Source organism: Dunckerocampus dactyliophorus, chromosome 21 (genome assembly GCF_027744805.1).
Source record: "Dunckerocampus dactyliophorus isolate RoL2022-P2 chromosome 21, RoL_Ddac_1.1, whole genome shotgun sequence".
Lineage (NCBI taxonomy): Eukaryota > Metazoa > Chordata > Actinopteri > Syngnathiformes > Syngnathidae > Dunckerocampus > Dunckerocampus dactyliophorus.
Genome location: NC_072839.1, coordinates 1,503,517 through 1,524,688, shown reverse-complemented (window position 1 = coordinate 1,524,688; position 21,172 = coordinate 1,503,517). Strand labels below are relative to the sequence as shown.

Genomic DNA, 21,172 nt, shown 5'->3' with positions numbered 1-21,172 from the left:
TGTGACGGGTAAAATGAGAAAAGACTCCAGACTATTTTTCTTGAGTATAAGAGGGGGCAAATAGTAAAGGTTGCCGACCCCTAACCTGGAGGTCTTTCAGTTATTTCCTCTTTCATTTTGTCTGAAATCTGAAAGTGTGAAGAAACTTGTCAGTCAGAAAGTCGTTGTGGTTTGACAGGCTTTCATAAGCCCTGAGTTGTCTTCCCATCACGTCATGTCTTCATTGAGAAAAATAAGCACAACTTAGCCCGCATACGAATCAAAGAATATACCGTTCACACTTCAACGATGGAATTACAAAGGATGGCTTGTCTTTATGGCAAATTGAAGCCGAGTTGGCTTTGGCAGCGCGTCTGTTCATTAGCAATGTTTTTTCTTGCAAGAATAGGCTGCGCTTCTGCGGACCCTGACCAAACCCCAATGACCTTGGTCCCGTACAATAGCGGACACGCCGCCATGCCAGCAACCCTAACTGCGAATAAAGATAGTTCAACCTAACCGAAGATCAGAGGTTTGTTGAGGTTTTTTGCCACCGCATTATATCCCCTTTAAGTGTTTGCTGTACTGGACTCCTCAGTCCCAGACGGGGGAAGAGTTTCCACACTGCTTGTACGAAGGAAATATTGTTAGCAAGAGCTTTATTTGACAGGGATCTGTCACCGCCTTGCTCAGGGCAATGATGTTGATACTGTAATTCAGTAAAGTATCTTCTACCTCCTCCAGTACAGGATTGGGTGTCCAAAGTGCAGCCCGGGGCTGCTTTTTAGTGTCCCACGGCACATTCTAAAAATGTAACAATTAAAAAAAAAAAAAAAAAGCATAAATAAATAAAAAATCTGGAGTAATAAAGTCAAAATACTAAGAGGGAAAAAAATGTAATTTAACAAGAATAAGTCAGAATTTTACGAGAATAACACCTGAAATATATGAGGAAACTTAACGCCATTTTAGTATTATAGTTGTAATATTATGAGGAAACAAGCAAAACAACAAATAATTAGCATTTTTAGAAAATTAAGTTGCGGAAAAAGTTTTAATGTTATAAGAATAAAGTCATATTTTTGTGGGGTTTTTTAATTATGCATTTTCTAATTTAAAAGAAGTAATGAATTAAAATAGTACAAATTAATTTATTAATTAGTTGGAAAATTAGAGTTGAACTATTACAGAAAAATACGTTATGTTTTTAAACGTAATTATGAGAAACAAAACAAAATAAAGCTGTATTTTTTTGGAAAACTAGATTTGGGAAAATGTGTATAATGGCAATAAAGTCAAGTATGAGAAGAGAATTTACATAAAAGAAAAATAAATAAAATAGTAAAAAATACATAAAAATAGTACAAATTAATCAATTAATTGAAAAAATTTGTTGGGGAAAATGTTTAATATTATGGCAATAAAGAACATTTATGGAGAAAGTTGAAATATTTGAAAAACTAAAAAAAATGGGGAAAAAAGAGCAAAGGCCAAAGTTTGTACTACTAATAATACACTTTTTCACTTTTATCACAGAATTTGATTTATAAATTAGGAATCCTACTTTGTGGAAATTTGCTAATCACAGCCCGGTCTGGAACCAATTAACCCCACCCCCCTTGTTGAAGGTTTCAAGACTCTAAAGTCCTGGAGACCCTGATCGGCCTGCTGACCAATCAACCTGAGCAGGTGCTGGTTAATGTGGTGGGAGCCTTGGCCGAGTTCGCCCAGAGACCCGCAAACAAGATCACCATCCGCAAGTGTGGAGGCCTCAAACCACTCGTCCGCCTTCTCATTGGAAGAAACGAGGCATGTCCAACTGCAGTTTGATCTAAGAACTGATCCTAATTGTATCGTAGTCATGGTGATCCTTCCACCAGGCGCTGTTGGTGAACGTCACCAGGGTGGTGGAGGCCTGTGCCACAGATTTGGACAACATGGCGTAAGTATCCTGTGTGGAGTTTTGTCTGAGTGTTTTGAGCAGCTTACTCATGTTCTTACTAAAATAGCTGTACGCTTGGACGTGAAGTTCCTATGACAACACGATGACAGAAGAATCCTTGGATGGATGCACCGTATCATTAGCGTGTCACATGTTGATGTTGAAAGAAAGCGATGGTGCTGTAATTTGTATTTTGCAGGTACATTTCTCCTTGATCCCCACTTTAATGACACATTAGAAAAGGCTTTGCTTATTGTACCTGCTGCTTTAAATACGGGGTGCTTTAATTCCCGGCGTTTTACTGTCGCTCTGCGGCCACGGTCAAGACAAACACACGTGAAGCCGTCCCATTTCCAAGACAACACGGCTGGGAATGCACAGCCACCCGCAGTCAAGCGCGCTATTTGCTGTGTGTCCATTTAAAAGCTCACCCTCGATACACGGCTTCCATCGGTGCCTCGCTGCTTTCCCGAGGCCAAACGGGGACGGCGGGACACGTCTGAATTAGGATGCAAATAAAACTCGCAGGTCTGGGTTCACATAGTTAAAAGGCAGCAATATTATCATGTCAGCCAATAGGCTCCCGGGAAGCCAAAACCGAGGCATTCAATAAAAAGTGTCAAATTAAAGTTAAAAGTAAAACAGGCAAGGTTTTAATGTTGGTCTGTCATGTTTTCTCACGGCACGTATATTTAGGCCAGACCATGGAAGCACGAAACTTTCACTCTTCACAGCTGTAAACAAGGTTTTTATGTCAATAGCTGCTATTTTTTCTTAGCTTAAGCCACGGGTGTACAGTACTTCAGACTAATTAACTTAACTTGCATTGGGTAGCATCCTGTGCTAACACAAACCTGACCTCAGCTGTTTTTCATTTGATTGAACTGTTTGGCTGGCAAACAAATATGATGTTGGAAATGTATCATGTATATTTTAATTCATACCATAGTTAGTCAGCCACTGACTAACTATGGTATGAATTAAAACCATAGTTAGTCAGTGGCTGACGCAGCAGCTACAGTCTCCAAGCTAGACACAATTAGTGTCCCAATTAATTTTTTTAAATTAGTTTAATAATTTTAAAAACAATAAAATAGTTAATAAAATTATATTTATTTAATCAAATAAATTATAAATGTATTAATAATTCCGATATTTATATATTTATATATATAATAAAACATTTTATATAATTTAATTTCTCAATCAATGCATGTATCATTTCATCATAGTTACATATTACTTACAGACAGCAGCGTAATGACAAAGCATTCTGTGACAAAAAGCATCCGCTATTCTCTATTACCAATTTGTGTGCCTAACCGCGTCACAAGCTCAACTCAATGAATTATTGCAGCCGCCAAGTGTCACCAACCCCCCACCCTCAGCCCACCTTAAGTTAAAGGCAGCACATGTTCAATTACATATATATTGATCTCTAAATCGCACCTGACTATAAGTCTTGGATCCAGCCAAGCTGTGAAAAAAGTGCCACTTGTAGTCCAGAAAATATGGTAATTCAAATACCGCTGTCTCCAATCTCTCTTTGAAAGCTTTTTCCATGAAACACTGCAGTTTATTTTCCATCCAATGAAATGGCATGTTGCTACAAGAGCAGACACACACTGTTTGATACCTTCAGGGTGTGCGGTCGCCTCCTCTAATCCATCACTGTCAGCGTCTGTGCTAATCTGTTTCATACCTGCTGCACGGGGTGACGGGGCTGTTTTGGCCGATGATGTGAAGCTTCCTTTTTTGTTTTTGGGGAAGATTTAAGAGGCCCTGCAGACTGGAATCTGATGTTATGATCATTTGAGAGAGATGTATGTGCAAACAAGGCAGATGGTGCAAGAGACACCTGATGAGTGTCTCAGAGAGAGTGTGATTAGGGGGTGTTTCTGTAATTATCACAACATTCAGTGCTGGAGCAGTTTGGAAGGATCACACATGGGGAACACGTTGCGTGTTGTTCACACCAGACAACGGGTGCACTGTCGTGTAAATTGAATGGGAACTGGACTACGCGACATGAAATACAGCAAATGTTTAGGTAAACTTCACACAAGCTCCATGAAATATAGAGCGGCCTGTCTCTGGCTCTGTTTGATTTGGAAAGAGGACACCTTTTTTTTGGCTCGGCTTAAAAAACAAGCCACCAACGTAACGCATAAATTAGTCTGAGTTTCTATTTATAAATGTGCATGAAGCACTTTACACAGATGTCAGCTCACCTCTGACCTGTGGGGAGGGAAGTAAAGCACAGCAGCCGAGTGAGCGTTACGTTTGGGAGGAAGTAACCAAGACTGGGGATGTGTTGGGATGAAACGCTGATTTGGAAGTGAATCTGCTTGGGGAGACCCTGCTGCAGCAAACTGGAAGCAAGGAGCATCTCTGAAGTGAAGACACCCCCAAAAGCAGGGTGTTCTCATCTGACGCCCGCTATGATTTAGCAGTACAGTGGAACCTCAGTCCCGGTTTGTGGGTTTTTCACTATGTTTCAGTTAGTTAGATCTTGATGGTGCCACTGTATTTCCCAACTGCAACAACACTCCAAATCGGCCAGGGTATTTGCACAGGTCGCCCCACAACCGGTCAGTTGGATGTTGGCCTGGACTCTGCCTGGAACTTGAATTTTCTCCTGATGAAGCCATTCTTTTGTTGATTTTCGTGTATGGTCGGGGTCACGCCGAAAGGAGGAATTCCACTTCAGCTTGATCTTTCTAGCAGACTTCAACAGACGAGCTTTTGGGCCAAAATTCACTGGTATTTCCGACTGTTGTTAATTCCCTTCACCTTGACTAAGGTCGGGACTACGCACACTAATCAGTCTGTACCGGGCTTGGACGCGCTTGACACCCAAAGATCTGCCTCAGTGCTGTTGAGCAATGTGACCCAAGGTTGAAACGGTCCAGTCGGTTGGCAATTTGTGCTGGTCAGCATAACGAACATCTCTAGCAACATTTTGACAGTCAACGTGGAATCTCCTTCGGCTGACGGAGCAAAGCGCAGATGCCTCGGAAACTAGCCAGATGCAATCAAAAGAGGCTCTCCGCCAACGCAGTCATTGCCGACGGTAGACTATAGTCTATCACTCAAAACATGTTCAATACAAGTAGTATGTAGTATTCTGGTCACAAGGTGGCAGTCATGACAAAACATTGAGACTCTACCTTAACACTTCATGAAGTCAGCCATTGAATGTCCCACATGAGTGGGAAAAAAAGTTATCCTCCCATACTGTGTGGAAGTGGTAAGCATTTGGTTTAAGTTTCAAAGAAATACATTTAAGGCTAACTGGTTAGCTTGTTAGCACAGAGTTTTGCACAAGGTGCTGTTGATGCTAGAAGGGCCACTGCTTTATTCTGAAATGTCACACGCCAACATGCTAAATCCCCAGCGAGTGCGTCAGGGGACAGAGTGATACGTAACATACTCTCCCAGACATAATGACTATTAACTTGTTTGATGTTGATGTTTTGTTTCTTCTGCCGAAGGATCATTCAGGAGCTTGATGGAATCCGCTGGGTATGGAGCTTGTTGAAAAACCCCAGCCCAGATGTTCAGTCCAGTGCGGCATGGGCTCTTTGTCCATGTATTGAAAATGCTAAGGTACAGTGAGAGATCTGCACTCTACTGAATGCCCTCTCATGTTTTTCTTTTGTCTTGATCCTGTTTCTGTAAAGCAAAGTCTCAGACGGCCGTAAGACCCAGTAGCCTTAGCGCTGAACGCTTTTTGTTGTTTCAGAATGAAGTGTTTTGAGCCCACTCGCATAGCAGAAGCCTTTTTATATATAATATCACACAACGCTTGTCTGCCTGCAACCTGCTGCTGGGAGGTGAGCAGGGGCAGAGCGGTGTCAGACGGGGGCTTACTTGAACCGCAGCCTAATAAGAAGCAGAGGCAGCTTCTTTGGCACACCAAGGTAGTAGAAGTGTGGAAGCGGGGAGGGAGAAAAGACCAAGTAATATCCTGTGGTGTGGCTGTTGCTTCTCGCGCTGAAAATCCTTACTCAACGTGCTACTTATTATTGACACACGTGCCAAGCGTTTTTTTTTCCTGCGATGAACTCATGTCCAATAACGCTCAACAATGCATCACAGCACATCATAGCATTCCCCTACAACCTTTATGTAGCATACTGGATGGCATCAGTCTCTGGTGATGACATACAGACCCTTTCCAAAAAATTAGAATGTCATGGAAAAGTTGTTTAATTTCCATAATTCCATTCAAAAAGTTAAACTTTCATAGATTATAGATTCAGGGCCCACAATTTAAACGATTTCAAGTATTTATTTGTTTATTTTTACATAATTTGGGCTTCCAGCTCATTAAACCCACGAAAACAGGAATTCAAAAAATTAGAATACTGTGAAGAAATCAGCCCAAATTTTGCAGGGCATGAATGTTTTAAACTGAGTGTCACACACTAATCATCTACTAACCTCAAATCACCTGCACAGGCTTCCCCAGGTGTCATTAAATTGTTTCAGTTTGGTTCAATTGTCTCAGTGGGGTTCAATATGGGGAAGACTGCAGACATGACAACTGGCCAGAAGACCATCATTGATACCCTCCATAGGATGGGTAAGCCACAAAAGTTCCTAGCTAAGGAGGCTGGTTGTTCACAGAGTGCTGTGTCCAAGCATATCAATGGAAAGTCTAGAGGAAGGGCAAAATGTGGCAGGAGAAGATGCACCAGCAAAAGAGATGACCGTGGGCTTCAGCGGATTATCAAACAGGGAAGATTCAAGAATCTGGCAGAGATCCAGAAAGAGTGGAATGAGGCGGGAGTCACAGCTTCAAAAACCACCACATTCAGACGCATCCGGGAGATGGGCTACAACTGTCGGGTTCCTCGGGTCAAGCCACTTGTGAACCTGAGCCAACGTAGGAAGCGTCTCCACTGGGCCAAGGAGAAGGAGGACTGGACTGTTGGCCAGTGGTCCAAGGTCCTCTTTTCCGATGAAAGTAAAGTGTGCCTTTCATTTGGGAATCAAGGTCCAAGGGTTTGGAGGAAGACGGGTGAGGAACAGAACCCAAGCTGCCTGAGGTCCAGTGTGAAATATCCACAGTCCGTCATGATTTGGGGTGCAATGTCCGTAAACTCTGCTTTCTTAAATCCAAGGTCACCGCAACAGTCTACCAGAATGTTTTAGAGGACTTCATGATTCCTTCTGCTGACGATCTGTATGGAGATGCAGATTTCATCTTCCAGCAGGACCTGGCCCCTGCCCATACCGCCAGAAGCACCAAAACCTGGTTTGATGCCCATGCCATCACAGTGCTTGACTGGCCAGCCAACTCACCAGACCTAAACCCCATTGAGAATCTATGAGGTATTCTCAAGAGGAAAATGAGGGGCACCAAACCCAACAACAAAGAAGAGCTGACAGCAAGCATCAAGGAAATCTGGGCTTCCATAACTCCCAGGCAATGCCACAGGCTGATTGCTTCAATGCCACGTGGCATCGAGGCAGTGATTAAGGTAAAGGGATTCCCAACCAAGTATTGAAGACTGACATATCGTTTTGAAAGTACCATATTTTGATTGATTTGATGTGATCCTAATTTCTTTCTTTTTTTTTTCCTGCAAAAACTGAGAAGTAAATGGTGATTTCTTCACAGTATTCTAATTTTTTGAATTCCTGTTTTCATGGGTTTTATGAGCTGGAAGCCCAAATTACGTAAAAAGAAACAAACACTTGAAATCGTTTAAATTGTGGGCCCTGAATCTATAATCTATGAAAGTTTAACTTTTTGAATGGAATTATGGAAATTAAACAACTTTTCCATGATATTCTAATTTTTTGGAAAGGGTCTGTACTATCTATCATTACCCTATTTGTTTTTCCTGAAGAAAGTCTTGGTTAGCGTCTTTAATCCGTTCCAGAAGGTCTGACTCTAACCGAAACGTACTCTAACCCAATCAGTTTTTCCCATTTAAAAACTGTAAATCCTATCCGTTTCCACCACTGACAGAAAAAAATATCCCAGTAGGAAGTCATAATTATGAGAGTCACGAGATAAGAAGTTGAAAATGCAAGCTAGAAGGTCATAATTATGAGATAAGTCAAAATTACAAGAAAGTCATCATTATGAGATAAAAAGTTGAAAACACTTTAAAATACATGGAAATGATGAATGAAAGTGATAAATGAACATTTAAGATATGTTTACCTTCAATGAAGACATTGTTGACAAAGACACAATGTAGAAGCGAGATCCACCACCGCCACCTTCCGGTTTTGCCATGAATTATTTCTTGACTTCAATTGTGTTTCTCAGCTTAGTAACAAAATGGAGCCAAAGAAAAATTGCAAGTGCCAGCATTTTGATAAAGAAGATGAGCAACACGATTGAATTGAATAAATAAGTCATGGCAAAACAGGAAGGTGGTGGTTCATCTTGCTGCTACATTGTCTTTGTCAACGATGGTTTCTTCATTGAAAGCAAAAGTGACGGATAAATGTTAATTTATCCCTTTCATTCACCGTTTATATGCATTTTCAAGTGTTTCATGCATATATCAAACTCATTGTGAAATTATTAAAACGTGTTTTGCGTTGACATTTTTGTTAGCAAAGAACTACAGAGTCAAATCGCTGATGACGTTGAGACGAAGGAGCTGACTTCTGCTTCCTGTTTCCGTGTATTAGCAAGCTAATGGGATGCCAACAAGGACGTTTTGCAATAAAAATACATGAAGAACACAGCTGGACTCAGGCAGTGTATTAATATAAACACAAGGCACACTCCATACGGTACGCTAACCGAGGAAGAAAGTTGCCTTAAGTTTTTTACATAAACTGAAAAACCGGGTCGTACGCTATGAGATTCCACTCAATTCCAAAAGCAAATCTTTGGAGCGACACAGCAATAGCCCAATGACCCCAAACAAGTGATGCATCAATCATCATATTTGCTAAATATGTAATGATTGATGCAAACAGCTTCTTGAGCAGCCAACCCACAACAGTGTGGCCCAGATGGGCGTCTCCGGGTGAAGCCCAGCATTTTTTTTCTGTAGTTGGCTGGAATCTGTAAGGCTGAGAATTACTGTGAAAATGATGCATGGCAACCATATGGAAGTTTAGCAGGCCCGCTTTTGAGGACTAATAGAGTTTGACAGTGTTTGTCTAGATGTCCTTGCTGCCAATCCGGAGGTAAATTCATGAACTTGTTAGGGATGTGCTTTTTACCCGTCGCACTGAGGAAACTGTTTTTTGGTGGAGTTCTTATTCCGATTAAAGAAATGCATGTGTTTTGAGTTTGCAGGTTTATAGTGGATTTATGAGAGAGCTTTACGAGAATGTATCTGCTGGATGCGGCCTTCTGCTGCCCCGTAACAGATATTGAAGCGCCAGGCCCACACACCTACTGTCATACAAGAACTACGAAGCACTGAATCATCCCGAAGGTTACTTTTGCCAACTCCTCTTAAGAGAAGCTTGAAAACACACCATAGATAGTCTTATCTATTTTGCTGGATCCTTGCTGGGAGCCTCATTATACATCAGTTTCCCTGTCTGGGCGTCTGCCCAAACCCACAGAAAGATTCACCGCCAGTCACATCGCAGCTGGTGGCTTAAGAGAGCTTCCTCTGTCGCCGGGACTACCGGTGAGCCATCATCAGTATTCCTGAAGAAGAGCTTCCTGTGTGTGTTTGGAAGGGCTAGCTGGCTGGCCTTGGACACCCAACACCCCCGCCCCTCCCCACTTTTCTGCACTTCACACATTGCTCATCCCCTGGCAGAGCATCACAGGACTCATAGACTGCGTCCTGGCGAGAACGCCGCAAAACACGGCAGCATACCAACTCAACTCCAACTAACTGGGCTTGGGCATTTGTGGAAGCAGTTTAGCAGAGTCCCACTTGCCACCATAAGTGTGGGACAACTGGAGCCCTAGAACCTTAGGATGAAACAAACTCTGATGCTCCCTGGTCCAACATCCAACATTCCCACACACACTCCAGCATCTCATAGAAAGTGTTCCACAAGAGTCTAGGCTGCGTTCCTTCGTCCATGTAGTGTATTTAAATTTAAACCCGGCCACCTCGGTCTGTCCTCCTGCAATCTGGTGAGTCGTATTTTTAAAAGAGTGCCCTGAGGTGCCAAGCCAATGTGAATCCAGTGCCCCTGGCAGCTCTTTCGCTGTGGTTCTTTTACCAGACTCTTGGTTTGGTAAAGCATTGCTCCATAAGTTGGTAAGTACCCTTGCGGTTCTTAGCAGTGCTATGAATCCAAATGGTGGCTTCTCTCACAATGCGACAGTCCTCTGGGGGCAAGAGCTATAAATGTCACCTCTAGGCTTTAAATTGCACACCAGTTGCTTTTCTTGCACAGATCCACAACACTTCTACTAAGTAATAATAATATGGAAATACAGTTTTAGTAGACTACAGATGAACATTTCCTGAAATAGTTGGGGTGCCCCAATGCATTGAAGCGTGGGCGGGCCAATGAATGAACGGTGGCAGAGCAGACACGACGTCTGTAAAGCTGAACTTCTTGGATCATCAAACATTTCAACGCTTCATGTCTGCTGACCAGAAATGTTATGTGAGGGCTTAGACACAAAATGTTCTAGTGGATTTGTTCCATGTGGGAGAAACAAAACCGAATCCATCAATCCATCTTCTTCTGCCAATCCAGGCCAGGGTCAGGTCAGAGGGGCAGCAGTCCAAAATGAGAGGCCCAAACTTCCCTCTTCCTGGCCTAAAGGTTCCAGGGACTTAAAAAATACTAAATGTGAACTTGGCCGAATTTTTAAAATTCAATGCGGAAAAAAGTACGTATTCATAAGAATTTTCATCCATGTGTGGATCTTCTTCCACTTATCCCAGGTTGTGTTGCAGAGGCAGCAGCCTATGACTTCCCCCTCCATGGCTGTTTCGTCCTGCTCCTCTCGGAAGATCCTGAGGCTTTCCCAGGCCAGTTGAGGGACATAATCTCTTAGCTTCACATTCGGCTGCCAACCAATCGAGAGCTGAAGATCACGGTGCGATGAAGCCAGCACAAACGAACCGTGTCCTGATGAAGAGTCATTGAGGGAGGCAGACCATAATACAATTTTTTAAAAATAAATACACCAGAATTGCCTTACCCCAAATTAACACCTGGTACTGTCTGCTACTAACTAAATGAAGGCACCTGGTCTCTATACAAGTACAGGACTGCTGCTCGAATGCCTGGTCTTGTCACACGTTTGGCCGACAGCTTCAAAGCACTCAAACATTGTTCAAATGGCAAACCATAGCAATAAACTTCAACTTCAACGAGCACTACTGTTGCAGTTTACAGTAGACAAACGCTCCACGGCAGCAGCTAACAGTAATGTGTGGTTTTAGGAGGCGGGGGAAATGGTGAGCTCGCTGATGGGCGGCATGGAGCTTGTTATTGATCTACTGAAGTCATCCGACGACAAGGTCCTGGCGAGCATGTGTGCCGTCGTGGCCAAGATAGCCAAAGACAAGTACAACCTGGCAGTTCTGACTGATTATGAGGTGGTCTCGCTGCTGGCCAAGCTGACTGACAAAGTAAGCACACTCACAGCTCCTCTTCGATGCTGCTGATGCATTCACTGTCAGTGCTGCTGATGCATTCACTGTCAGTGCTGCTTTGTACATTATTGCTGCATCAATCCAACTGAGACAAGCGTTGGTAGCTCTTGCAGCGTATGTTGCGAGGTCATCATGAATACTTACTGTTCCTTCGACTGATCTCTGGGCTCTGTTCTCCTCGCAGCCCAACGACTTGCTCCGCTGCCATCTGGCTCAGGCCATCGCCCAGTGCTGCACGTGGCGCAACAACAAGGCGGCCTTCGGGGAGGCGGGAGTGGTGCCCCCCCTGGCACACTACTTAAAGTCCCAAGACATGAAAGTGCGCCACAGTACAGTGTTGGCCCTGCACCAGCTGTCCAAGGAGCCAAACAACTGCGTCATCATGCACGGCGAAGGAGTGGTCAAGGTCAGTCGTGGGATTCACACTTCTGTCCACCGCTTTTCACAATGTAGTATTATTATTATTATTATTATTATTATTCATTGTTTTGTGTTTTACCTAAGGTGTTTGGTCTCGTTTGAGTCATGTGTCATAAAGCCGTGACTATATTTGCAGCCTTTGACCGAAGGAGTGGGGGGGGACAAAAGAGTTTTTTTTTATTCGTCGACGGAAACACAACTCCACTTTCTAGCCGTCATGGGAATTCAGTAAAGCAAACAGCTCAGTGTGTGCAAAGTGCCATTTCTCTGCTAGACCCGACATGCCATGACGGTGCAAGTCAAAGGCTTGTAGCCGCGGGCAACTGTTGCTAAGGCTGCTTCCTGGACATCAGGACAGAACCCATGCGGCATCAGTCCCAGCTCTGGACTCGGGAACAAAAAAAAAAATCATATTCAACTTCTAAAGTCTTTTTCTATGCGACAGATCCCACATCATGAGATACACTGCACAACATAACAATGGGGCACTCAGAACAATCCTGCCCCCCATGTAAGTAAATGACATGAATACTAGGAACACCTCCGTACTGCGATGCAGTTGTACACTGCAGACAGTCATCACTATCATGAAGTTAGTCAGTCGATGGACACCTTGCATTGGAATTAACGTCTTAAATCCACAACATTTCAGGTTATGACTATAAGACCTTTTTAATATTTCATTTGAAAAATAACAATTGTATGCAAATTCATTTGACCGCTGGGCTGCGCTTCCATGCACACAACACATGCACTTTTTGGACCAGACCCCCTGCATGCGGCGTCCCATGTGTTCGATTCAACATGCGTATTTCAAAATGAAATAAGTCACCGTAATTGCATGTCAAGTTCATTAAAAAAGTAATAATAATTTTAAAAAAAATCCCCCTGCTAAAGTTTTATTAGAAGTCTCAACATTTGGCACATTTGCACCCTTACATGTACCTAATATTGTGCAGTAATAGCCCGTGGTTGACGTCGTCTTACTCTGCCATGTGAATTAGAAGCAGTTACACTATTGCAGCCATGTATTTTCCTACGTTCATTAAATTGCTGTACTTTGCTCTCAGGGCATAGTTGGTTACGTGAACACTGGGTGTTCCGAAAACGTTGCGACACAATTGCAGAAGTCTCTAAAATGTTTTTTTTTCATTGAAGCCACACCATGAAGTGGGGAAAAGCCGCAAGTAATTGACATGCCCATAAAAACATCCATTTGATATCATTTCTAATCAACATTTGCAATAAAAGTGATTAGATTAGATTCAGCACCAAAAAAGAGAATCCAGGTTTAATCCCTAAATACGCCTCACACACATGAAACACATTTAAAGCATAAACGGATAGCTACACCACTCAGTGGTGATGGAAGATGATGAGCAGGGGTGTCCAAACTGTGGCCTGTGGCTGTTTTTTATATTCCCTCAGCACATTTTAAATTTACAATTAAAGGAGAAACCTAACAGCAGCAATGGAAGAAAGGTCAGCAATTTTTACGAAATATGAGAATAAATACATGGAGAGAGAGTTTTATGAGCTTAAAGTCGTAATACTATGAGGAGAAAAAACTATTTTTCAAGCATAAAGTTGCAACATTAAGCCCATTTTAAAGATGCATTTTTTGAAAAAATTAAGTTGGGGAAAAAATGAATATTAAAAAACACTCATAATATTTTGGGAATAAAGCCACAAATTTGTTGAAATATTTTAAGAAAATAAGCAGAGGAGAAAAATTTGATGAGAGATGCACAATCTTTTTTTTTTAAACCGAGACCGATAACATTCTGCTTTGCAAGACCGATAACCGATAACTGTTTTTATATCTACTTTTTAAATGTACATGTAGTTGGAGTTTGTGCACACCTGGAGGTAAGAAGGACTGTAACAAAGTAGAATTTGACCAACTGTACCTGTTGCTTAGTCCTAATGAAATATGATGACATCACCACTACCACGACAACCAGAGTATGGAGGGGGAGGAGCCACCGGCCGTGGCCCAGCAAGGTGCACTGTATTCAGGGACACTCCGAGCAGCCGGTGTGACACCACGGAAGTCTCTGGCAAACCTTTTGCACTTTTCAAACGCCTCAGCGCTGGCGTTTCAGTTGGCTGATGAGGTTTTCTGTTTGCTCGATTGTTTTTTTTTCCCCTTTTTGTGGAGCATTCGATACAACTAGCATGCGAAATGTCTTCCTCTGAACGTGAATGTGTGTTTACAAGTTAGCTCAAGGGACGTTATGAAAGGCCCGATAATTATCATGCACCCCTCATGTTTTTTCTTTGAACGTGTGTAACCTGTTAGCATATCTCCACGGGTTGCATTACGAAATGTAAAAAATCAAAGTGGCCTCCGCATCCTTTGATTTTTTTTTTTTTTTTTTTTTTTCCCCAGCACGTGGCCGTCACTGGGGAAAGTATGGACATTCCTGCGCTCGAGGCTAGCAGGCTAGAGCCTCATCTCTGTAATCCACACTGCTTGCCCGCGGTTATTCCAGTAACGCTTTACCAGCATATATTAGCTTGTTCACCTCGCTGCCGGACTGACCGTGGAAGCTACTGCTAACACAAACAAACAAGCTTTTGTGTCAGCACACAACTACAATGCGTCATCACCAGTGAAGCACAAAGACATGAACATGTAACAGTTGGGGGCTTTCTAAGAGTGCAACATGTATGCTGTGAATTTTACCTGCATTGTCGCATTCTTCTAAAATATTGCAGACTAAATGAGAAACAATTTTTTTTACCAAAAATGTCACCAAAATGAGTGCAAATGCATGACATACGGCCCCTCCCTCATCTGCTGCAGCGTTTGCCCTTATTACTGCACCAGTGAAGGATAGCAGCACTGCTCCATAATGTGTTTTCAGACTTTTAAAGCGCTGAACTGCAACAAGAGTTGCATTACTTGTCAATCTCAGAGGTGGACACCCACCACAGGCGGCCGCGTTGTTCAGTCTGGCTTCAGTCTCCAGCAGCCGTGTGAAACGTACCCGGCTGACCCGAAGGAAACATTACTGTTTGAGAGCACGTCCATCACCAGCGTGCAGCGTGCACGGTAATAATCTGCTGGGATGACATGCAGACACCCCCGCAGAGATTATTAGTGAGACACCGCCACCATGGCTAGTTTATTGACTATTGCTTTTGTAATTGATGGTCCAGTGTATGTTTGCGGTGTTATTGTAGCAGTATTTCAGTGAGCTGTTGGGTGGCGTGGAGGAGCTCTGCAAACATGTTCACCCACGTGTCGTGTGTGGTTTCAAATGAGCGCAGGTTTCCTTAGAAAGCAGCCCCGTAGCACACTTAATGATGTGTGGAGCAGCGCCCCGAGGCTCACTAAGGAAATTAAGCATTTCACTCTGGAAAATCCATTAGCAACCTTAGTTTCATGTTGTTTTTATGTTCCATTCTTTCCTAAACGCTCAGATGTTGCTCTTCCGGTCACTTTGCTGTCGTGGACGCAAACGAAGCTTCTTAACGCGGATGCTGGCGCTTCCTGTTGAAATATTTGCAGAGGAATCTGTACAGCAGTCAAGAGGGGAAGACAGCACGCCAAAGAGAATTGAAGCCCCGGAAGATGGATTGCCCCTCGCCGTTTGATTTGACATCTACTCTTGGTATCTCACAGTTTTACACGGGTGCGCTTGGTTTGGTATCGTGTCTGTCACGGCGCTTTACATCGCTTCCAAAAAGCAAGATTGTTTGCTCAAACCATAAATTCTCAAGAGGCTTTTGGACAGCTGGGTGTATTACACAGGCTCTTTCATGGGACATGGTGGACATGGACCAAATGCGCACGGCTGTTATCAGTGTGACACGTTACAAAAGTAATTCAAGTACAGTCGTCCCTCGCAATATCGCGGTTCGGCTATCGCTCCCTCGCTATATCACGGGTTTTCAGAAATGAATGAATACATGATGTCTGTTTGCTGGGAGACTGTGGTCTATTATTAGTCAACGCATACTGAAATATATGAAATACACAAGTGATGGAAATATTGTGGTCACTAGGCGGCAGTAATGACACAAAACATTGAGACATTAGCTTACATGACATTAGCTTAACACCGCATGAGGTCATGGCATGTCCCACATGATAGAGTAAGGAAAAAGTTATCTTCCCATCCTGTGTGGAAGTGGGCAGTTTTTGGTTTAATAAGTTTAGAAGAAATTCAAGGCTAACTGGTTAGCTTGCTAGCTAGCAGCCATGTTGAGTCCCTGCAACATAAGAGTTGCAGTGTGATGTAAACAAACAATACATTTTAGATGTTATTGTGCGCATTTGCATCTATTTATTTTTTTATGTGTACTTATATTTTATTCCATCCTTCCTGTTATACGTTTTAAGCTGTTTTTATTTTCGTAAAGCACCTTGGCCACCATTGGGATGTTGTAAGGTGCCATACTCATCAACTTTGGTTTGATTTGATATTTTTTAACAGAGCTGTCCTCCCTTGAAGTGTTGGCCATACGCACACAGCGAGGCGGGTCTGGGGTGGGCCAGAGATGGCACATCGTGCCCACGAAGGGCTTTTTCCTCCATGACAAACCCAAAAAGCATTTGAGTGCCTGAAATGTCCCAGAAGTGGATCAAACAAGTGAAGGAGTTGACAGCTTCATCTCACATTTGGTGCTCAGGGACGCATCTTAGTGTTCTAACATCATTAAAATCTCAGCTTCGCATAATGTGGGACCTTTTAAATGTGCAGTTGACTTAGCATGAAGGGCATAGATGGTACATGCCAAGCCCTGGAACATGATGGGCTTTCTCTCACGCATGGAGCAGGAAGACTCAAACTTTCCAGTTGAAGTTGCTACATTAAAAGCTGCCCTTTCCTCCTTTAGAAACAGAGAAGGTAGCGGAACAGTTTTTGGCCCGCTGAAGGCCGCAGGGAATGTTGTTTACCTTGACTTCCTTCAACACCCCCCCAACCGAGCCCAGTTAAACTGGGCAGCCTGTTGGGCGCCCCAAACACGGGAACCCCGGGAGCTGATGGAGCCGTGACGGCAAGTCAGCATCTGAAGGCGGGCGTTCAAATGCAAACAATGCACTTTTTTAAAATGTTGCCCATCATCCACAATCTTTATGTAAGACATGAACACGCCTTTCTCTTTTCTGTGTGTTCTAAAGATATAAAAGCAGATAAAAAGAGAGCTCATTACTGCACGTATGTAGCGAGTAATTTCACCCCTCAAGATACTCAAAAAGGCGACTAGATGAACACATTTGTATTTCTGAACATATTTTACTTTGTGTTTTTTGCTCATTTTCTTTCATGTGTTCTGGTCATTTTTCCATGGAAATTAGACGATGGCTTAAGCGCAGCTGTGGTTAACGAGGTTAATGCAGGCGGCCATTCAGGAAGTGCACTCTTTGGGGGAATTTTGCCCGTCATCCACAACCCTTATGTGAGACATGAACACACGTCTTTCTCTTTTCTGTGTATTCTAAAGATAGAAAAACAGGTAAAAAGAGGCATGTAATGGGACACATCTATTCCGCCTAGAAAGGCTGCTACTAGAACACGTCCAAAAAGCTCCAACAAGGTTTAGTGGTTTTCTATCCATGCTGTGAGCGTGTAGTAACAGCTACATTCATCACAACGTGTCATACCTGGAGTATTTTGGGAACGTCCTTCCTGGGTGCATTGATGTCACATAGCAACATAGAAAGGAACGCTACACCTAGCATCAAAAACAACAACACAGCAGCAGTGGCGGCAGCTCCAATATGTAGCGTTACCTTTGGCTAGCGGCCTGTGAGTGAGTGTGTGGTGATGCTAGTCGCTAGCCGGCTAGTCGCTAGCCGCTGTGGTGTAGCGAGGCGTCACTACGCTCGTAACGTGGTTCTTGGGTGTAACAATGTTGTTATAATAATAATAATAATAATAATAACAATGTGGTTTGTATGCAGCTCACATTATGGAAATGAACCTTGTTGGCGCTTTTTTTCCGAAGGCTTTATAGGCAGAATAGGTGCGTCCCATTCGAGAAAAGAAAAGACACGTGTGTTCATGTGTCACATAGGGGTTGTGGATGATGGGCAAAATTCCCCCAAAAAGTGTCCTTTTCCTTGAACTCCGACACGTCGGCATGCGATGTGCGTGTGTAACAACGTGCGCAGCGAACTGCACAAACGTCCATCGCTTGATTCCCAGTTTCAAGCGCTGAAAAGCGTTGACGTTGCCCCAGCAAGGAATATCCAACAAGTAGCGTTTTATATTCGACAACATCCCAGCTGAGAGGGGAAGCGCTTCCAAAAAAAAGAGCGAGAGACAGACAGGCTTATCTTCGCGGAGCCGTGCGCTCAGGGAGAACTTCTTTGGCGGCGTGTGAATAACACGCAGTGAGCTTGGCAACATCTCGGCCTCTGGCACTTCTCAGGCATCCTCTGGTTTGACAAAAGAGACTTGTTTAGCGAGCTGCATGTTTTCTCCAGCTTGTGGATGCCAGTGTGCTCACAGAGGTGTTTTTGGATGCTATTTAAAAATCATATAAACCCAAAGGGCAAATGTTTCGCCTGCACCCAACACTGCTGCTTTGACATGAGCTGACACCTCTGTTTGCCGTGTTTGCTGTTTGTCCAGCTCTTCTTTTTCAATGTTTGCCTTTGTGCACAAACTCCCGTCAATGCCATTTCTGTGTCTTGCGGCGCTTTGGTCACCACACAAACGTGTAAAGAGCAGCTGGCATGTTTGCATGTAACATGGCGGGGCTTTAAGGTCAGCTGGTCTTCCATGATGAACTTTACTTAGGGTTGGCGCAACGATGGAACCTCCTCTTCCCACAGCTCATCTTAAAGACAGCGTAGTCCAACCCTGTCATTAGTGGAGTCCAGAGAGAGAACATGAGGATTGGTCAGATAGCTGAACCCGAATGGATGGAAGGTTTTAAAGTGTTTCCTAGAGACCCGCAGGTGTCCACAGTCTGGCCGGAGTGCTTTTTATGATGTTCATTTCCACTTCCATGGTCCTTTGTATTGACGGAGCAAAATGATGTTTCTAATTAGCTTACGAGCGCGTGTCTGTGGCCGCGTAAACCACCTGTATCAGCAAAAGAAGTAGAAAAAGACACTATTGGGAGGTACACACTCTTCCTTGACGTTATTGTCAGGCGAGGGTGTCCAGAGTGCGGCCCGGGGGCCGTTAGGGGCCTGTCTTTTTTTTTTTTTTTTTTTTATTGCCCCATGGCACATTCTAAAAATACAATTTAACAATAACACAAAAGTCATTTTACAAGAATGAAGTCATAAGAGAAAAAAAGTAGTAATCTAAGGAGAAAGTTGTAACGTGAGAATAACGTAATACGAGGAAAAATGTCATTTTAGTAGCATAAGGTTGGAATATTCAAGAAAAAAGATGAAGTTGTAATGTTTGTAAAATTAGGTTGCAGGAAAAGTTACGAGAAAGTCAGAATTACAAGAAAAAAGTTGAAATATTTGGAAAAATGTTTTTAAAAAATGTAACTAACTGTGAAAAAAGAGCAAAGTTATTCATCGGCTTTTTGACCTCTACGACATACTGTAGCTGAGATGCAGGTTTCTCTTAAATGTGTGTGTGTGTGTGTGTGTGTGTGTGTGTGTGTGTGCCCAAAATATGAAATTGGCAAAGTTGCATCCTTTCATTTTTCACTTTATGGCCCTTGCTGGAAAAGGTTAGGACGCCCCCGTTTGAAGGTAAATGTGCCAATGATTGTGGCGTCATTGAGAATCGGGTCACGAGTGTTTACCAAAGCTTATTCTTCAGTGTTTGTTTCTGGCGTGCGGCGTCGTTGTCTTCATTACTGTATGGATGTAAACACCCTCCTTGTTCAAAATCGCTGCAAGCGCGGCTGTAGGAAACCTCAGCGGCTCGCCATGGGGAATGTAGGAAGCAGCACACATTGAACACATTTAGATCATCCATTGCGCCAGACTATTTATGCTTGCATTGACTTTTATTTTGACTCAACCCCGCAGCCGCCCGCAAACGTAATGTGGTGATTCCACTCCAGATAAAACAGCAACGAAAGCTCATCTCCCAAAAACACATTCAGCGGCGGTTTCCATCTTTAAATATAGTTGAGATTGTTTCTCTCCACTCGCTTCTACACAATACAAAAGTCCACACTAAGCACATCTCTTAGCTATGCATGTTTATGTAACGTGTTCCGTTACGCACGCCGCTGAAAGGCGCATGTATCTGACCTTGGGAGCGTCTGCAAGGAAGCTGCGTGGTGTTTCTAATGTCAAACCTTTCTGTGTGGCTCGCGTGCAGCCCGGCCGGCGTGTGAATGCACACCAGCGTGCTTCACCTTCGACACCGGTGCTTTCTGTGTGCTCAATGTTCCAAAGGTTATTCTCTTCTCTCTCTCCTGTGCCCTCCCTTCTTTGCAGCCTCTGATTCACTTCATGGGCTCCGATGATGAGAAGATTCGCAACGCCGCCGCCGACTGCGTGCGCAACATTCGCGTGCTCTTTCCAGGCCAGGCCAGGGCCAAGAAATCTGCACCAAAATCACCAAATCAGCACTGAACCCACGTGGCTGCCGTATAAATAAAATCTTTTCTTTCTCTTAAGTGTTTTTATTTGCTGCTGTGCTTCGTCTTGGTTTGACATGTGTGACCTCATCGTGGGTTAGCTAACGCACGGAACAGCATCGTTGACATACAAACATTTTCATGCTCTTTACTGGGATTGTGCCCACTTGACGATGGGGATAATTGGATGTACTGTTCTCCAGTGTTGTGGTCTCTGTGTATTTTAAGCTAACGTCCTGCCAAGTAACCACTTTCAAAACAGGTCTGCCAAGTCACTGCAGGAGAGAAACGTGCAGCAATAGTGTTTTTGCACACTAAGCAAGTAAGCGCACGTGTGTTTTCACCGTCATTACTGTGTTGTACTTGCAGTTTTCATAATGTGCTCTTACATTTCAGGATGTGCACAGAGGAGCATCCAGGTAAGACACCAGTCGCTTATTTAGCAGCTTATTTTACAGCACAGTAAAATTTGCTGTATTTTAACGCTGAGCTCAAAAGAATTCATAGTTTGACGTTGATCTGCGTGCATCAGATTACGCTCATTTTGCATGAAAAACAAAGACGTGCGTAACTGACCATGCGGCTCTTCAAGTCGGCTTCAAAACAAAATGATGGAGCCGCCAAATATGAAAAGCTCTAGAACGGGCCCGGAACCTTTTTGGCTAAGAGATCTATGAAAGCCACATATTTTAAAAGGTATTTCCATGAGCGCCATATCATGTTTTTAATGTTGAATACAACTAAA

The 21,172-nt window shown here is 43.3% G+C and overlaps 1 protein-coding gene across 7 annotated transcripts in view; it reads left to right on the top strand.

Moving 5' to 3' along the window:
- The window catches only part of odad2 (outer dynein arm docking complex subunit 2), a 63,943-nt gene extending 43,234 nt beyond the window's left edge, over nt 1–20,709 (top strand). For 6 of the 7 annotated variants that reach the window (XM_054765395.1, XM_054765396.1, XM_054765397.1 and 3 more), the window contains 6 exons: nt 1,608–1,788; nt 1,860–1,921; nt 5,416–5,530; nt 11,275–11,463; nt 11,672–11,893; nt 20,285–20,466. In XM_054765395.1, the coding sequence (XP_054621370.1) occupies nt 1,608–1,788; nt 1,860–1,921; nt 5,416–5,530; nt 11,275–11,463; nt 11,672–11,893; nt 20,285–20,422 (907 nt within the window). In that variant the 3' untranslated portion in view covers nt 20,423–20,466. Of the gene's footprint in view, nt 1–1,607; nt 1,789–1,859; nt 1,922–5,415; nt 5,531–11,274; nt 11,464–11,671; nt 11,894–20,284; nt 20,467–20,689 lie in introns of those variants that run through there. The other variant, XM_054765400.1, reaches the window with a different exon arrangement.
- The last annotated feature ends 463 nt before the right edge of the window (nt 20,710–21,172 follow it).